Here is an 18331-nt window from a genome sequence, read left to right as displayed (position 1 = left end):
ACACATCTCAACTGCCAGAGCAGTTTAAAAAAATTTCTTTTGGAGAATCATTTAAGGTTTTGGGGCAGGAGGGGTGTTGTATATCTTTCTTGATGTTACTAGTGCCACATTCTTTATTTACAAGCTATTTACTTGATTTGGACATGACAAAATCAAAATTGTGTCTATCAGACCAGATAAATGAGGAGAACTGACTTGAAGTCAAGGCTATTCCAGCTCTAAGCTGAGCCTGCAGATTCAAAAAAGCTGTATTAGAACATCTCTTTCTTGAGGGTTTTACAGCTCAGCTTATTGTGCCTAGACCACATATGCAAGCCCCTATCAGCACCTCTGAAACTCTCCATCCTCCCTGCCACCGACACCCTTTTGGATCCCACTCTTGCACTTAACTTAAGCCTTTCTCCTACCTTATAAAGAAGCTGGAGTATTTATTTATGAATATAAGCACCATCAGTAGTGTTAGCACACTGAAACAAAATGCTTAAAAAAAAGCTAATGTCAATGCTACTTCAGTTTCTTACATGTGATTCATACTCTGTAAGACAAGGTAAAGGTACCTAAAGGTATTAAAATGCCTACAAAGTAACAAGCTGAATCAGTTACTACAGTCTATATAGTTCACTTTCCTATCATGGACTGTGCTCCCATTTTTAGTCAGCTGTAGGCCAAAGGTAAAATACTGAATACACAAACCACAGTGCAATTTTTCAGTTCAGCAAATTCAAAGGAACTTTGTGCAACAGTTTTACACTGTTTCTCCCCAAGCTTCACCCAGTCCTCAACTCCCAACATATGATGCTCTATGATACCAGGTCAGCTCCTGTTATAAATTGAGCTTAATACTTAGTGGAAAGGGCTCTTAATAAACCATCACTTGAACATGAAACAAATAAATAGATCTGGATGATTACCACTGCATTTATTTTTTTTTTTTTTTTGTATAAAATGCTTGAGCAGGGAGGTTAAAGCTGCTGCTACAAAAAAAAATAAAAACAGTTATAAAACATATACATATTTACATATATTACTTGCAAGACGTAAAAATATAAGTTATTTACAAATACAAACACTTCAACAGCACAGATGCGTTTTCCTTGATTGTTGGCACTGAGTAAGCAGTGGGGGAAGAAAAAAAACACAACAGATTTAGATTATTTCCAAAAAGTTGCTGCTATCTAGAACCAAGTTGCTCAAAGTTTTGCTGGGGCAAGTTTATCCATCATTTTGAGGAAAAATGTGTTTTGTAAGATACTTCACAAGCTATTTGCTACACATGAACAAAGCAACCCTTCCCTTCCTATTTTTTTTTTTTTTACCAGCTTTTTGAAGAATTTCTGCATAAGCCGAGTACGATCAGTCACTTTACTTGAAAGTCAGTGAGTTTATTAAGCTCTTGTGTCCTGACACCTACTTTGCTTTAATCAGTGGGGACCAGCTGGATTGGTAAACATCACAAGAATGGAAGACAGACAGTGTAGCTTCTCTTTGATGTATTCTGGCAACTTAGCATTTTCTCCATACCTAGAAAGGCAAATAAGCGTTAAAAAAGTTAGATGCCTGAAATAATTTGCTTTCAGGACAGTATAATCATTTCAAAACTTGCCTGTAAATAGGAAAACCACTAAGTCAAGTAGGTTTTAAGTATATCTAGACACGTTAATTGGAGTTTGATAGCTTAAATCTAGGCCCCCCCTTCCCTATATGTATTTAACTGAAAAAAGTGTTTCAGATTAAGAAAATATCTAAACAGTGTTTAAAGCTGCAATAATATCTGAGCAGACTGTATATATATTACTGTCTCAAACTTTGCACAGAGGAAGGGTGTTACAGAGTGGCTATATTTGTATGGGAAGTGCCCAGTGTTCAAAAGATATGTAAAGCTTCACCTGAGCACTTCAGGTCTGTGCATCAATGTTGGCATGCTATCTCCCTAATCTAGCAGTATCTTGGAGGGGGGGGCGGAAGGTATTAAAACCTTACTTTTCTCCCCATACATGAATCGTGGCTATACTCTAGAGACCAAGTAGATGCCTTCCCAGCTTTTTTTTATTCGTTACCCAGAGTTCAGTCAAAGCTATAGGTGTTTCTCTTTACTTATTAAGCTTATATAAGCTAATCAACTGAGAAGTGACTGAAAAGCTAAGTTTTAATATTTACAAAGCAAAACAAATAGCAGCTGTGAAGTTTACCTTGTGTATAACAGCCTTGCACTGGCAGTAAACAGAACTATTTTTAGAGCAGTAACAGACTCACCTAGTTGTCTGGCCATCTGGAGATGTGTAAGTGATAGAAGAAACACCTGCTTGGGCTACCAGTTGGGATCCATCATTAAACTGAACCCATACTGCTCCACTGGTCAGCTAACAAGAAAAGTTGCATTATGGTTTGAGGACAAAAAATACAAGATTATGTACCTAGAATTTTTCTAATAATTGTAGCTGAAAGTTTTTCAGAATTGAAGTGACTTGGGCACCTTGGTCAGTCTTTTAAAGATGAAGATGGCATGTATACTACTTCAGAGTAAGTAGTGTCATGCAGTCGAAAGAATCAGACTTCCTAAGGTTTCAGGTACTCGCCTTTAGTCATCCTTTTCAAGGACAGTTAAATAAAGAAGTACCTTCGGCTTAACCACTCCTAAAGGAATTTTAAATAGGACCAAATGTAAAATAGAAGGCCCATTTGTAAAAGCTCACAGCTGCATATATTTTGAAGTTTATATATATAAAGCAAACTTTCTCTGTTAGGACAGGAAGCTTACTTTATCTGGATTACAGAGAACCATTTTTTAAATCTAAAGCTGATCCCACAGAAAAGCAGAGGAAAAATTTCTATGTAAGGAAACAGCTTTTCTTGTTGTACAGGTAGATTATTCTTCTTGTACAGATCTGGTACTTATCTGTTAAAAACACGATGTCATGACACCTTTACATCCATATTAGTGAACAGACAGAAGCTGAACAGCTTCAGTTTTTTACTCGTCAAATTTAAATGACAAGGCACTGAAACAGGCAATAACCACCACAGGAGGATTGTAATAACTGAAATACAGAACTATTATTTTGGTTTCTTCTACTTATGTAGTTCACCATGGTATTTATCCAACACGCTTGTTTAGAAGGATCTTTACACATACCAGATTTAAACTGTAGCAAAGCACAACTGAATGTATTCCTCACAAATCAAGTTTAAAGTTAATGACTTAAAAATATGTATCTCAAGTTTAACAGGCAAAAAGAACAGACGTCCCTCCTTTATGAGTATTTGTTTCTCACCTGAGAAGCCCAACCAACGTTTTTCACAAAGACAGATTTTAAAAGTTGGGCTGAATTTGGACTGCATTCTGTTTGATGAACAGAGGAGCATATAGTTTCAGCAGTGTTAGTCATAAAAGTAGACTTTTCATACGACACCACCTAAAACCCAGAAATGCACAGTATTAGCAGCCTTAGTATTAATCCGACTGATTATATACCAGCTATAGTGGTCAATTCCCACCTGTTCTAATCTTCTCATATATACAGACAGATTTAGCCTATATGCTTCATTTAACAGCATTACATTATAAAAACCCCACAGGATTTCGTATGACTTTCTCAGTACTATGACAGTTTTTCTACCACTTCCCTGTACTCACAAAGGAATTGCTTTCCATAAGCAGACTTTTTCTACTTAACCCCCATTTTTCCTTATCTGACAGAAAACCCTGCCCATCTTCAGCAAAAATGTTCAGCACGTTAGATTATAAAGCAGCCCTCATTCAGATGACCACTTGGCCAACATTTTACAAAAGTATGGACATAGTTATTAATTGGAAACTAGAATATTAAACATTAATAGAAGAGTTCTACAGCACATACAGTGTCTGTTACAGGTTTAGAGAGGCAAAAGTGATGAATTAAGAATAACAGAGAAGCAAACATCGGAGGCCTTTAGGACAACACCACCACTACTGTCTAGGAGGAACATGTCTGCTTCTATAAAAGTTCTACTACTCGAATACCTCCTCCCATAGTCACAGAGATGACAGAGATGAGGTGGTGTGCTTAGCAGTATTTAAGATTCGGGGTTCAGTGAAAAGATGCAAGTCAGGGGATGACTCTGAAATAGGAGAGCTTGGTCAGGAAAGAGATCAGGATCCAGATAATTACAGGAACCTGAAAGAAACAACAAGCTGCACCTCAGGATATACAGACCTAGTTCAAGTATAAACAAACTGACAAAAAAAAGTCAAGAGTAACACAGAAAGGCAACCAGATATTGTGGTGTTTTGCTTAGAAGTACATACTTCAGAAGAGAAAGCAAACAGTGAAAGTGCTATATGGCAAACAAAGAATGAGTTTGAATGCTGAACCCTCAGGTTAGAACTCTGGTGATGGGTAACCTTAAGTCAGTGTAAAAAATTGACACTAGTAATGAAGCCCTAAGGAATTTTTGTTGCCAGGTTCATTTCAGTCAAGCAGAAACTGGCAGATCCTGCATTAAGGACATGTGCTACACAATCAGAGAGATGCAGACCCATGTAAATTCAACAAAGTTCAGATGATACAGACTTAGTGTGCCAAGACCGCCATACCATTCAGTCAGCTGGGGAAGTTGTATCAGGGCTGTGATACAAGAATTGAAACTTGGCGGGTCTTTTAAACAAGCTAGATGAAATCGCACACAAAGCCTTGTTGGCTATACATATAAATACATTTATGCTTGCGCTTTTCTTTTTTTACACACATACTAACACTTGATTATTTCAGAACAATAGCCTCAAATGCTAATATCGTTTGTGACTACCATTCACTATAATAGGCCTGAGGGCACATCAGAGCTCTCCAAAACAAACTGAAGACTGTGCTGCATAACATGAGTAAGCAATTTTCAAACTATCTTCCCAGGAGGCATTTGTGGTAAAGTTTTGGAGGATTTTGATTTTTCAGATTATCTTAAATCCAGATATCAAAAGTTAGTTAAAATCAAAATTAACATTTCTAGTCAATATGCTCACAAATGGCTAATAAAAGCTTATGTCCATACAAATGTAATTCCATTAATTCAAATAAAACAGCAATATTTGAATCCCTACTGGAGAGTAGTCTCCACTGTATGTTCTTGTGTACTTACAGGAGTACAGTTTGGCATCTGAACTGGAGTAGAACTGGCAGCTATATTTCTATCCAGTGCCATAACTTCTTTTGAACAGTTTGTGTTGTCCAACAGTGGAGGTACTACAGCCTGTGGCGATTCAGTAATGCCAGGTTTTCTGGAAAAATAATAAGACAAATTGGGAAAAGGTTTTAGTCCCTTTTGGACAGACAAGTGAGGAGCCATAGCTTTTCCCTTAGCTTACCATGGACTGTACAAAGCACTTGATGGCACTGGTCTTCTGCAGAATTGTTTTTACACATGCTAATTGTTAGCCTGGTTTAGTCTAAATCCACAACTGTACGTTGTCCTAGCATCAAAGGAGGCTTTGCAAGTCCAAAATAAGGTGTGCATACATGCTATCAAGTTAATATTTATCTTGCTAATGACTATGAGCCTCTGTTAAGCAACCCTGGCTTCTGCAAACATCAGCTGCATAAGGATGCTTAGTGGGAATATTCAAATGCGTAAGTATTTTCAGGTGAAAGATACTACCTTCCAACAATTATTGGAAAAAATGGAACACTTTCACTCCTTTTTTCTTCTTCCAAGACAGCAGATTCCAGTGCAAGGCATATATGATGTCCCTGGAATTAGAAGAAGCTTCTTAAAGTTTTTAACTGAGAACAGTGTAACTATTTCATACATGTTTAGTGTGGCAGGTGAGCCTACACAAGGAAATTCTTTTTTCAATGGTAATGAATATCAATTATAGCTGCACTCATTTACCGTGGAGGCAATTCAAAAATCTGTACTACAGCAAGATTCCATCATAACGTCAGCACATCTGGAATTAAGCTCTTAATCATCACATCTCCTCCCCTTTTAGCGGACTAGATGGGGTCTAGAACACCCCTGAATTATCTTCCAGAAAATAACAGAACATAAGGAAGACTGAATAGGAAGTTTGTACTATATTTTTACTGTTTCCTAAGTTCATAGACAAAAAAATTACTTGTGACTGCTAATTGGCTGACATGAAACAAGAAAGTACAGCAGGAAGGCCAGTTAAACACCTGGCAGGTTTCTGTGTTTCGTTTGGTTTTTTTTTGGGGGGGGGGGGGGGGGCAGTTTTTTTAAAAACTTGTATAAAGCAGCTTCAACTGTTCTGTTTAATCCTTTCACCATACAGGCAAACCTGCTTTACACGCTAGTAAGAATTTCCTCTAACAGTCTTCATTGTGAGGCATTGTTACTGCTACCTCTACATTGATATTTGCTCTTCCAAAAAACACTTTATCATCCCTCCTTATTAGTGTAATGAAAAATAGGAAAAGCAACATCAAAAGCACATTTGTGAAAGAGAAACTGATTTTTCAGAAGGTTGCTTTGCACGAGAAAAGGTCTATATAAAAGTTTACCTCATTTGCATGATCCATATAAACTTGTATTTCCTTCTTCAAACCCGCTTCATTTTCTCCTTTAAAAGTGAAGGACTTCCCTGATTTTTCAATCACGCGAGTTATACCAGCTGTCTTGTGTATCTTTGCTCCTGTAAAAAGTAAAAATTTCTAGTGTGAATTGTGTAACATACCAGCATCTATGAAATACAGATTTCTGCCATTACATTCTACTCTACGGAAGTGTATCTTACTGACTTAATTACTGCAAGAATAAAACCACTCCTGCATGAGCTCTATGTCCAGCAGAAATAAAAAGCCACTTAAATTGTAACTGCGGTATTAACAGAATGCCCTCTATGGCCAAAGATCACTACTTAAATGGGCTGAATAATGCATTTATTACATATCTTAATAACTACCTTTCTAGACATTAATCTGAGACAAAATTAACATCTCTAACAGTATTGCCAAAGATTGGTTAATTAGGCTCTATTAGTATCTCAATACAGTTTTAAAAAAGATGCCCATTCTTTCAATAGCAGTTCCACACTGAATCACAAAGCTGTTAAGTCTTTTTTTTGTTTTTTGTCATAAATTCTGTTGGGGTATATCTATACATGTGGCAAATCAAACTAGTTGACAGTAGTCTATAGTGAGAAAACAATCATGAGTGCAGTCTAGTTTATGAAGGGTAGAGTTGGAAAAGGCAGCCAACTGCTATCTCGAGCGAGTGTTCTTGGTAATACTATTACCTCAGTTAATGGAAAGCTTAGAGTAGGGACACACCTTTCACTAAGTAGGTTGACTATCAAATGTAGATGCAAAGAAGAGCTCATCAATAAAAACAAGGCATAATTTAAATAACACTTTTGCAACATGTACTCCCTGAAGAAGGTATTGGTAAGGAACTAATGAATAATAAACTGATCTCCTAGTGTTAGAATAAAGGCAGAGTGGCAAAAAAAAAGTTTCTAGTATTTTCTTCAACCTGAAGTGTTCATTGTTTAGTGTTTGGCAATATTTTAGTGCAGCTTTAATAACATGATATAACTATTTGCATAATTGCAAAAATGAATACATACCATCATAAAAACAAATTTCAACATCTGCAGTGGGTGAATTTTCCATCAACATGCACTTGGCATATCTTGTGTAGAACGTAACTTTGGGGGTTTTTGTTCTTACCAACTGCACAAACTTGGCTGCATACTGGTATTTTTTCCAGTACTTTTCTACAAAAGAAAATTTAAAAACCTTTACCAAAAAGTCATCAGATTAAACACTTTGCACCAACTTGAAGTAATTTAAAATACGTATTTGATAGCTGAAGGTTAAGTAATATTTAAGTACTTAACAGAATTACATTCAAAGAAACTGACTTATTTCCACCAACTTTTAGAAAAGTGGGCGTCTTCAACAGCTTCACTTGAATAGTTTCAATGAACATAATTCAGAACCTAAACAACATAGTAAAGTGCTGCATATACTGTTTAACTAGATACTGTGGTCCAGCAGGCTTCCTGGCTTTAGGTGAAACCTGTCTTCGATCTCTAATTAGTAGAGAAGTCTGCTTGTCTCTTAAAACCTTACAGTTAGCTTATATTTTTTCTTCAGCTGTTTACATTAAATACTCTGTCAATGCTTTAAAGTATGTATTTTTTCCCCTTCCTCCCCAAGTTATGAGTATTAGGAAGCACAAAGTAAAGTTGCTGTTTTAAAAAATGTCTTGATAATATTTCTTCCAGTCATATTTAAACAGCTTCCAATATGAACAAGGAGAAGATTATGAAAGCTTTAATTTTAGTACGCTACATTGTAAAGGGGTAGGTGACTCCTTATAACTTCCATACAAAATGAATTAAAACCTGTAGGTTTAGGCTTTCTTGTGAAGTTTCAAAATACAGTTTCCAGTTAAACTGTAGTTTGAATCTTATTCTGAAAGGAGTTTTATCTTCACAGTTATCTGAAAAGTAGTGGCTAAAAGCTAAGAAGTCTCAAACAAGATTCACTTAATCACATTAATAATCATAATTTTAAAATAAATTTCAGGTTACCTGGCAAGTTGTCAAAATCATACATGCAGATGTCTTCGGGAGGAGCAGGAGGTCTGTCATCAAGAAGGAAACCTCTTCCTTCATTTGGATGATAAACTGCAATCTACAAAAAGGGGAAAAAAATGTGTTTACAGTTGCCTCTTACTGCAGCACTCCCTACTTTTAACAGGTATGGAAATAAGTCACAGTTGAATTAATTACTGTAATTTACCATGAACACTATTCCTCTAAGTAATTATTTAACAGCAGCAGTTTTTCAAGAATACTTCACCTATTCCAAAAGTCAAGTCCAATTTTGCTCTTAAGTAATTGCTTGCTACCTATATTTGTATGGCTGTACTATGGGGGGGGCAGGGGCGGAGGAGTTTACAGCTGTGCATATGGAAACATTGCACTTCCAAACAAATAATCACTTAAATGCAAATAAAAAAAAAACCTCTGAAAGAACAGAATGCTCTAAGCCCTTTATACAACAGTGAAGAAACTGAAAACATACTCACCACATTTCCATCACAAGATATTCTGAGAACTTCTTTCACAAGCTCTTGCGAGTGGTGTTCTTTTAGAAACTCCATACACACTTCCCCAGTATCTAGAATGCTCACCTAAAATATATTAAATATACAAGTGAAACAAAAAGACCTTTACTTTCTGGCAAGATAAGATATGATTTCATTCCACAAATGCTTTTAAAAAAAGGTTTTCTTCCTCGAATGCAATGCAAACTTATAAATGCTTATTACAGTAATGCTATTCAAACAGAACACTTCTTCAACATGACTGAAGGTTATAAGCCTGGTCAGTGAGGGCGTGGTTTCTTAAGTGACAAATCAAACAAAGACAGGTCAGATCTATTATGTTCTTTTTTAAAAAGCAAATTGGGGGGCAGGAGGAAACAGGACAGGATGAGCAGGACTATAAGAAATGGAACAAAAGGGTGATACCAGGAACAAACCAACCAGAAAATTTATGTGATCAGTAAGGATTAATGGAATTTGTTTTGCTTTCCCACCCACAAGACAGGGAAAAAGCAGCACTATAGGAAAAATATTAAAGTTTTTACTTGAGAGCAAGACTGTTTTCATTTCTAATCCAGTTATTTATCCAATCTGTAGAAGTGTTTGATCTGTTTGCATTTAAGATTTTAACTATGCCAACTGTACAGCTAAGCAGTACAGAGTTTTAGAACTGTAAGAAGTATATGTGCACTTAATATTTATGTCTACCTACAGCTTCTTTGCTTGTCAGCTAAAAGCAATGCCATGTCACTACTTGCAGGAAGTGACCACAAGTATTCCATATACAAAAAACTAAGATGCATCTTACTAATAGGACTTGAAATTAAATGACTATGGATTAACTTTTCTAAATACAAATGATTCTGATTTACCAAGTGATTTTTAAGAGATAGTCACACTGTATTTAATACTTGAGTTGTTTCCATTTTAAGAGCTGATACGTACCACTGCATTTTTTGTTTTTTGCCGGATTGGTTTTAGTCTGTGAGCGTTGAGAGGTGACACTATACTTCGCAGTGTAGGTTTCTGATGTGCTGGTGGTTCTTTGCCCCACGTTTGGTTTTGCTCTGAAGTTGACCAAAGGCCACATGTAGAAGATGGTTGAATTTTCTCAGATTTGCAGAGAACTCCGGGGATGTATTTCTTTGGGTTTCTCTGGTTCAAAGAATGCGAAGAGTCGATGGATGCATCGTGATTCCTGATATCTTTTAAGGTGTTCCATGCATTTCTTGATGCATCTTGCTGCACATCCAGATACCGAAAACCCCCATGTGCATTACTGTTGCCAGTTAGGTCTGCAGGTGGTCTCAGCGGAACTGAAAGCATCATAAAAGTACATTGTAGATTCAAAGAGTCACAGTCAGAAGAAAAAAATGCTATTATGTTTTTAAAAGCTTTTCAAAGTATCATCCTAGAAGGCTTATTGAAGTGGAGAATGGGATTTCTTCAGTCCTCAGTCCAAAGCATTAGGCTACAACTGTAGTACCAATCAATACATGTGCTAACAAAATTCCAGTGCTACTTAAAATAAACTGTTACTAGATTTCAGTTATGATGGCCTTCAATAAACAAAATACTAAGATTTCAAATAGATACTTAAACAAGAATTAGTTTAATTTGTTGAAACACAGTTTACTTGCCATTCAGATAACCACTAGCACCAAGTTTCATTTAAGTTCCAGCTTAACTAACTAGTGTTTCAGCACCAAGCAGAGGTTTTAGTACTCAAGATGTTAAAAATTCACAGTTCAAACCCCTTGTTTTATTGCTAGTCACTTGTTAAAATACAAAAACCTATTTTTTGTATTTAAACTTCCTATAACTGCTTCCCCAGTTTTGATATTTAAGCCCTTGATCAACTTTCGCCTCACCCACACAAGTAATTCCCTCCTCCTGCCATGTTGCAGAACAGTTGAGAAGGGATCAAAAATTCAATAGGATTATTCAGACCATATGTCATATGATTCCAATTCCCTGTAGACAGGAAGGTAAGGAGTCCAGTAATATCAAAATAAAAAAGGCTAGAATGAATTTGCGATTTAGTTTTATGATTAAATTACATTATTTGTAAAAGATGTAACATGATGCATGACAAAAAACACCTCCTTCCCTTCTGTGTCTTTTAACCTTTCCTCCACCCCTCCTTCTGCAGCCTCATTATCTCTCATTCACCGAGGTCCCATTTTCTCTTAAGGTGTATTTGCACAACTAAATTAACAGGGCTTTTGAGTCACCTGTCAATCTTTTGTTATGTATTTATACTCACACATTTCAGGTCACAACTGACTAATTATGGCAGGTTCTAGAATTGTGTTTTCCTTTTTTTTTTTTTTTGCTAAAACACTAAAAGGAGATAATTACCTCAATTTTAGGAAGCTAAGTATTCAAATCCAATGTACAATTTTTTCACGCTTATAAAAGCGGTTACATACAGTTCATTATACCAGCCCAACAGCTTAAGAGGAATGCTAACTACAAAGCCTTCTGAAATTAATTCCTATCTCAGGAAACTAAAATGTTACAGCTTATTCCGAAAGAGAAAACAAAACAATGCTTTCAATGGAATATTTCTTGCTTAAGAATGATACTACAGATTAGCAATGCTGGAAATCATTTTGCCCATTTCAGTATCTGTGTCAATTTTTTACAGTGACAAGTCAGTTTAGGGTCTCCCATGCTTTTAATTCAGGTAAAAAAAAAAGTCTGCCTGCAGTAGCCTCTGTTAACATCCAGTTGCTGTTATTTATGATGCCAGCATTATACTCTGGTATCACAGTTACTTGGCCATACAAATACCCCTTCTGTCACAAGTTTAAAGAAATAAAATATAGAAAAACCCACAAAAATTGTTAGAAGTCACTACTCCAACTTGAGTGCAAAAGATGTACAACTGATTAGTTACACACCATTTGTTTGCATGCTTCCAAGCCACTGCTGCATTGTTTCAGCCTGGGACTTCTGCTCTAACAAACCAACCTGGGGCTTCACTGGGCAGAGATAATTTGAGCTGCAAAATAAAAGTTACACATGTAATCAAGATTACATCAAAGACACTTGCACAACAACAGTTATGTTACAGCTGCAGAAACCACAACACTTTTAGAACATTAAAGAAATGCAGGTGGCATTTCGCAGCTCTAGACAGCTTAGAACATGCTTCTTTTTTCATGGTGAATGTTCATTGGGTAAAGCATAAAAAAAAAAAATACTGTTTCCAAACGGAATAAGAAGTTATTCCTAATGATTTAAGCCTGTTAGCACTCACTAGTAGACTCTTAGAACTGACATATATGAATAAAAAGAGCCATTGATAAAAACAGCCATTGCTGGCTGCTGCCAGCAGTGGCTGTTCTTACACATAGTTCTTAATTCACAGTATAGGAAACAACCTCAGAGAAGACACAGGGATGATGACCATGACACCAGCGGATCTCATTCAGCATAACAAATATGCAGCTGAAATACGTAGGCAATCTTCCCACCTAAAATAATTTGAGTTCATATAAAATATCGTAAATCCCAAATATTATAACGATTTTTACCAGTTTTTTAGAAAAATGACATATATGTAGTCACAGGTGAAGTCAAAGTATAATCCACATGCTGAAGAATAAAGAATACACACAAAAGCAGTTACAGCAGAATCACTGATCTGTTGTAAATTCACACTAAGCTCCTGTGAGGTTTTCTGTCTCTGTAGCCTGTACCTGTCTGTACCTTCTTTTTGCGATGATCACTACTTTAGCATTGGCAAGGACTCAATGATCACAAAAAACCCCACCCCTCAGAATATAAGCATCTAATTTCGGTCTTCGAACCTTGCATTTAAGATTGCTGTGCAGGCTAACTATAGATGTAAGAGGCTTTCCTATAATCAACCACGTAAAAAAAGTAGTAACCATTCAGTTAATCACCACAGTCATATTAATATTCTGTCCCATTTACATTCAGCATGTCATTATGAAGTCACGGGGAATACAAGTAAGCATTACGTTAATATTTGCATAAATAATTTCTTTTTTGATTCATCAAACATTTCTCAAACTAGAAAGAATGCACATGCCCATTGAACTTGCTGAACAGGGACTTATGTCAAACACTTCCCAATAGTCAAGAAAAACCTCTTACTCCATTTACGTTTTCTACAGGGCAAAGTCTTCATTTGCATTTTCCCTGAACTGATTTGCAAAAAGAAAAGCATATGAAACCATCACACAAAGTTGCCACTTCTTAATGTGGAGAGAAATGCAAGAACTAAGATAGGCAACAGTCCTTATATTAAAATAGGAAAGTGCTCTTTGATATTCTGCAAAGACAAAGCAAACTTCTGAGCACAGACAGATTAAGTTTATCACAAAGGAGGGCTCTTGTTGCATAGCAGTGCACAGAAGTCAAAGATGAGGCCTCCAACAACACAGAAAACATCCTAGCATCCCTTGTAGATTTGGCACCTGAGTTGGTTTGTATCAGCTGGGGCAGTCCATCAACATATAGAAAGAAGCCAGGATTTTCACCCAGGAACTACAACTAAGGACAGGACTAAGTTTCAGATAGTTATCTTTGAGTGTTATTTTCCTTTCTGGTACACCAGTTTTATAATCCATCATCTAATCTTGTACTTAATCTGTTTTTTTTTTTTTCCTTTATCTTGTTGAAGCATAACAGAAAAAAAAAAAACAGAGCAGCAAGTAAAAGTGTTGGCAATCACACCCTGAATGCCTTCTACCCTAGTCTACGGCTGTTCTACAAAGAACAATTAGCAAGGCTCTCTACTGCAATTACTGTGGGGAAAGAAATACTCAACTTGCTGCACATGGAAATAAGTCAATAATAGAGTATTACCAGGATAAAAAAAAGCTACAATCTAGCTAGCTGATGCACTGCATCTATGAATTTTAAAAGAGGGACAGTGGGGAGGTAAACCTGTACATAGCAACAGCATCAACCATCACCCTCTCCTATTTGGTATTCAAGCTACAAGTGTAACGACTCTGGGCACTTACTACAGCTCAGTTACAGGAAAAATCATGCATTTAACATAAGGCAGCTCTAAATTTCATCTTAATAAAAACCGATTCTTACTGTGGTTGATCTTTTACAGGTGGAGATATTTGCCCTTCGAAAGAACCAGGGCTACTAGAAGTTTTCTCCTTAAATATTTCTCCTATATCAGTATAGCTGTTCGCAGGTGAAAAGGATTCTGTATATTCCCTTGTTCCTACTTTAGGCTTAGAAAGCAGTTCCATAGAGTGACATCTCTCAACAATATTTGATATGCCTTGAGTCTGACTATGGGATGTGCCAGACCTATCTGAAGAGTGGGCTCTTCGGAGGTAGCGCGAATGTGGTCTCTCTTCAGCAAGTTGCATGGTTCTTCCCCTGCTGGTTATGCCAATTTCTTTTCCCTGAATTCCCCACTGATGAAAAGAACCACTTCCATCTACCGATGAAGTATTAGTGGAATTCTTGTTTTTAGGAAAAAAAGTTATTTTATTTGGGAGCGGCTGTCCAACCAACAGCTTCTTCTTTTCCTTCAAGCAACCACTGGTACTGATGCTGGAAGAGCCTGTGAAGGTTGTAGAGATGGTAGCGTTTCCACTGTCCATGGAATCTTCTGAAGTTCCCGAATCTTTACTCCGTGCAGAGCTACACCTGGACATAAAAGGATGATCCAACACGGAGGAAAGACTCAAGCGATCTGCTGGATTTTTGCGAAGTAACCTATGTATAAGGTCTTGCGCCTCTCTTGATAAAAAGGCTGGCATTTCATAGTCTGCTAATACTACCTTATTCAGCGTGTTCTTGACTGTGTCAGTGTCAAAAGGTGGCTTTCCAATAAGAAGAGTGTAAAACATACAACCCAAAGACCATACATCAGATTCAAGTCCATGTGGACTCCTTGTGGCTATCTCTGGAGAAATGTAATTTGGAGTTCCGCACATGGTGTAATGCTTTTCGTGAGGCATTTTCAGCTGAGTTGCTAGTCCAAAATCAGCAATCTTGACATTCATATTATTGGTGAGTAAGATATTAGAAAGGGTGAGGTCCCGGTGCAGTATTCCATGAGAATGAAGATACAGCATACCCGTGATAATTTGATGCAAGAAATGTCGAGCTGTCAAAACACAAAACCAGATGATTTAATCATAAATTGAAATCAGAAAGTTGTTATTTTCACAACTATGAAGTCTGCTATTGGTCTTGCTTTTTTTTTTTTTTTTAAATAATGGGAATGTTACAAGGATGTTTAAGTGTCATGCTAATGAGATTGGAATTAACTCTGCTTTTTGCTTTAAAAAACTATTCAAACACTCAAAACACTATTCAAAAGTTTTAGCGTTACTCTGACAATGAACTCTCAATGAAAGATAGGATTTTCAGTGCTTTCCATAAGAAACAGAAGTAAAACCATAGTAGAATTTCTCCTCAGCTGCCAGTCCTTCAAAAATTCTAGATGAAGTGTCAAATTGGATATTTCCTTGCTAACTCAGCCCTTAAGCAACACAGTTAACTGCATTATCTTAATTTCCGCACACCTTGGAACACAGTAAATATTTCCGACGATACCACAAAAGGCAAACTATAATGTGGAAGGCTTTCTAACTGGTGACATGTAATACAGTAATACCGAGGAGAAGAGGTGCAACACAAAGAAAGCAAATCTGTGGATGTAAAGCTGCCAGATTTCCTCTGTGGAACTTCCCAGTCTTGACCTATACTTCGACATACTTTTATGTACAAAGGAAGCACTACCTTCTATATACCTCTACCTTCTAAGATCGCTGTCTATTTTTTCTACACCCCAAATAGCACAAACTACTGTAAAATGGCATAAACAGAAACAAAAGCGTACAGAAATTCAAGTGAATATGTGTAATAGTAATTAATCTCTAGATTACCACTTATCACAAGATTTTAAGATATACAGACTGGTTCAGAGTGATGGCAGTTTTAAATACCCTTTCACTAGAATTAAGTATTTGCTGAATAAGCCAAAACATTAATGCAAACAGAGCTACACAGAAAAAAAAAAAAATCTCACCTTCTTCTTCTGAAAAGGGTTTCTTTCTGTTCTTTATGTATCTGCTCATTTCACCATTGTGACACATCTCAAGTATCAGGTATACATAGTTGCTATCTTCAAAATAGTTGTAAAGCTAGAACATAAAACAATGAAAAAATTAAAATACATTTTGTAGACTATACAGCAAGTCACATATACAGTCCTCTCTACAAAAACATGATTCTTACCTCAATTATAGATGGATGCTTTAGCTGACAATGTATTTTCACCTCATTTTGAACCCTCTGTACCATTCCAACCTTGTGCATAGCTTTTTTATCTATCTGTAAATGGATCACAGAATATTTTTCAAGCACTGCAACACTGATTACGTACATGTTAGGTTCAAGCGAACTTGACGTTTTAGATGTCCAACGCATGTTTGCCTGAAAACTTCTAAATGTAAGCAAGTTTTCACATAGTTTAACCTACTATATGCTTTTAATGAACAAGTATCATCGATAAATGGAGGAACACACGACTGTTTCAAAGTAGACAAGTATTAACATTTTAATACGAACACCAATTAAAAAAATTTCTGAAATACCGAAGCAGAGAAACCCAATTCTGCTTTTGCCAGGCAGATACACTAAATATAGTTAACATTAAGAAGGTGGCTAAATATAAACTAACATAAAGTATAATATAAATATAAAGTATAAAATAAAGCATTACAGATTGTAAGTAAATCTGGCAAAACACCCATGAGGTGCAAGTTTCCTTGACGAACAAAGTCTGTCCTGGCAGTGGGGGAAATTTTTCCAAGACTTTTTTTTCCAGGACCTCTCCAGCCACATGGATTCTAAACGAAGTTTTTGCAGTCACAAATTTCTGAATTAGAACTACAGGGCTGATTGTCCACCCAATGTTGAATATACGAGCTGACGTTCTTTTAATAGCGCTGTAAGCATTTCTATTAGTTATCAGTACCTTCTATTTGGTTGTACTGCACCGTTCAGGATCGAATCCTAATCTAAACATCGGTTACATACAAACAAGCAATCCAGGCACGAATGCCCAACCGCAGAAGCCCAACCTGTTGTGGCTTGCCCTTGTTCAGGCTCTCAAAAGACTGAGGCTTCTTTGGCTGGCTGCCTTACCATTTTGATAGCCACTTCCAGACCGGTTTTCAGGGATACTGCTCTGTAGACCCCAGCGAAGGAGCCCTTCCCCAGGAGGTTCCCCACCTTGAAATCCTGCAACTCGAACAAATCACCGCCGTCAGTCCCAGCCCAGGCTCTGAAGCCTCTCTCCCGACGCAGACACCCTCCCACCCCCCTGCCCCGAGTGATGGGGGGACCCCACACCCCCCAATGCCGGCACAAACCCCCAGGTGCCCCCCCGGGGTGGGCGGGGGTGTACCTGGACGGAGCTCTCCGGGACGCGGCGGCGGTCCGCAACGGGGCCGCGCAGCACCCCCCGCGGCATCGTCCTCCCCGCTCAGCGACCGGCTTGCACTGGCGCCGGCCGGGGCGGTGCGGCGCGGCGGGGTCGGGTCGGGCCGGGCCACCTTCCCGCCGTCTCTCCCGCCGTTCCCGTGGAACGGCAGACACCCGCCTCCCGCTGCTATGGCACCGGCTGGGGAGCGACCGCCGCCCGCCCCGCAAAAACACAGAACGCCTGGGGCTTTCCACAGCCGACCTCCCCGTGGATGAGGAAACACGGCTTCACGGCTCGGCCCGGGGGGGGGGGGGACGCCGGTCCCGGCCGATTCAGCCCTTACGCCCGCTCCCCCGGCCGCCCAGCCGGGGACCTGCCCGGGGGCGGGGGGGGGGCGGGGGCCGGCCCCGCCACAACCTGCCGCCGGGCCGCCCCCCGCCGGCCGCCTCCCACAAACAAACCGCCCGGGAGAGGGACGGCCCCCCCCCCGCCTGGCCTCTCCCCGCCACCGACCGGCAAATGGCGGGGCGGCCCCGGCCAGGGGGCCGGGCTCCGCACCTCTATTTTCTCGCCGATGCAGGTCGCCATGGCGCTGGCCCGCTCTCCCCCGGTCCCGCTATGGGTTCTTCTCAGGACCTCGGCTCCCCATCACGGCGCCCTCCATCGTCCGCCTCGGCCCAGGCCTGCTGGATCCCGGGCCCGGCGGCCGCTCCCCTCCCCCGGCGCCTCCATTTTGAAAAATCGCGCCGTTACCTTCCCCCTCCCCGCCCCGCCCCGCCCCGTTCCAGGTCGAGGCTGCGTCTGACGCAATCGCGTCACGCAGAGGCGGCCGCGGCGCTC

The 18331-nt window shown here is 38.9% G+C and overlaps 1 protein-coding gene across 2 annotated transcripts; it reads right to left on the bottom strand.

Moving 5' to 3' along the window:
• Window positions 1-1320: 1320 nt before the first annotated feature.
• On the bottom strand, window positions 1321-18250 carry PLK4 (polo like kinase 4). Of its 2 annotated transcripts, XM_052814995.1 has the most exons (16): window positions 18050-18250; window positions 17212-17307; window positions 16300-16395; window positions 16091-16205; window positions 14131-15163; window positions 11955-12055; window positions 9994-10364; window positions 9031-9135; window positions 8531-8633; window positions 7559-7708; window positions 6495-6625; window positions 5629-5720; window positions 5113-5251; window positions 3273-3413; window positions 2254-2360; window positions 1321-1521 (listed from the first exon to the last, which is right to left on the bottom strand). In XM_052814995.1, the coding sequence occupies exons 1-16, from the start codon at window positions 18077-18079 to the stop codon at window positions 1422-1424; spliced, it is 2910 nt and encodes a 969-aa protein (XP_052670955.1). In that variant the 5' UTR covers window positions 18080-18250; the 3' UTR covers window positions 1321-1421. The 2 variants fall into 2 exon arrangements, with proteins under 2 accessions (XP_052670955.1, XP_052670965.1); XM_052815005.1 differs by lacking the exons at window positions 1321-1521; window positions 2254-2360; window positions 3273-3413 and adding an exon at window positions 3657-4154 and having other exon boundaries at window positions 18050-18231.
• Window positions 18251-18331: the final 81 nt, after the last annotated feature.

This window comes from Harpia harpyja, chromosome 2 (genome assembly GCF_026419915.1).
Source record: "Harpia harpyja isolate bHarHar1 chromosome 2, bHarHar1 primary haplotype, whole genome shotgun sequence".
Lineage (NCBI taxonomy): Eukaryota > Metazoa > Chordata > Aves > Accipitriformes > Accipitridae > Harpia > Harpia harpyja.
Note: the sequence above shows the minus strand (reverse complement) of the source record. Positions and strands in the feature narration are given on the sequence as shown.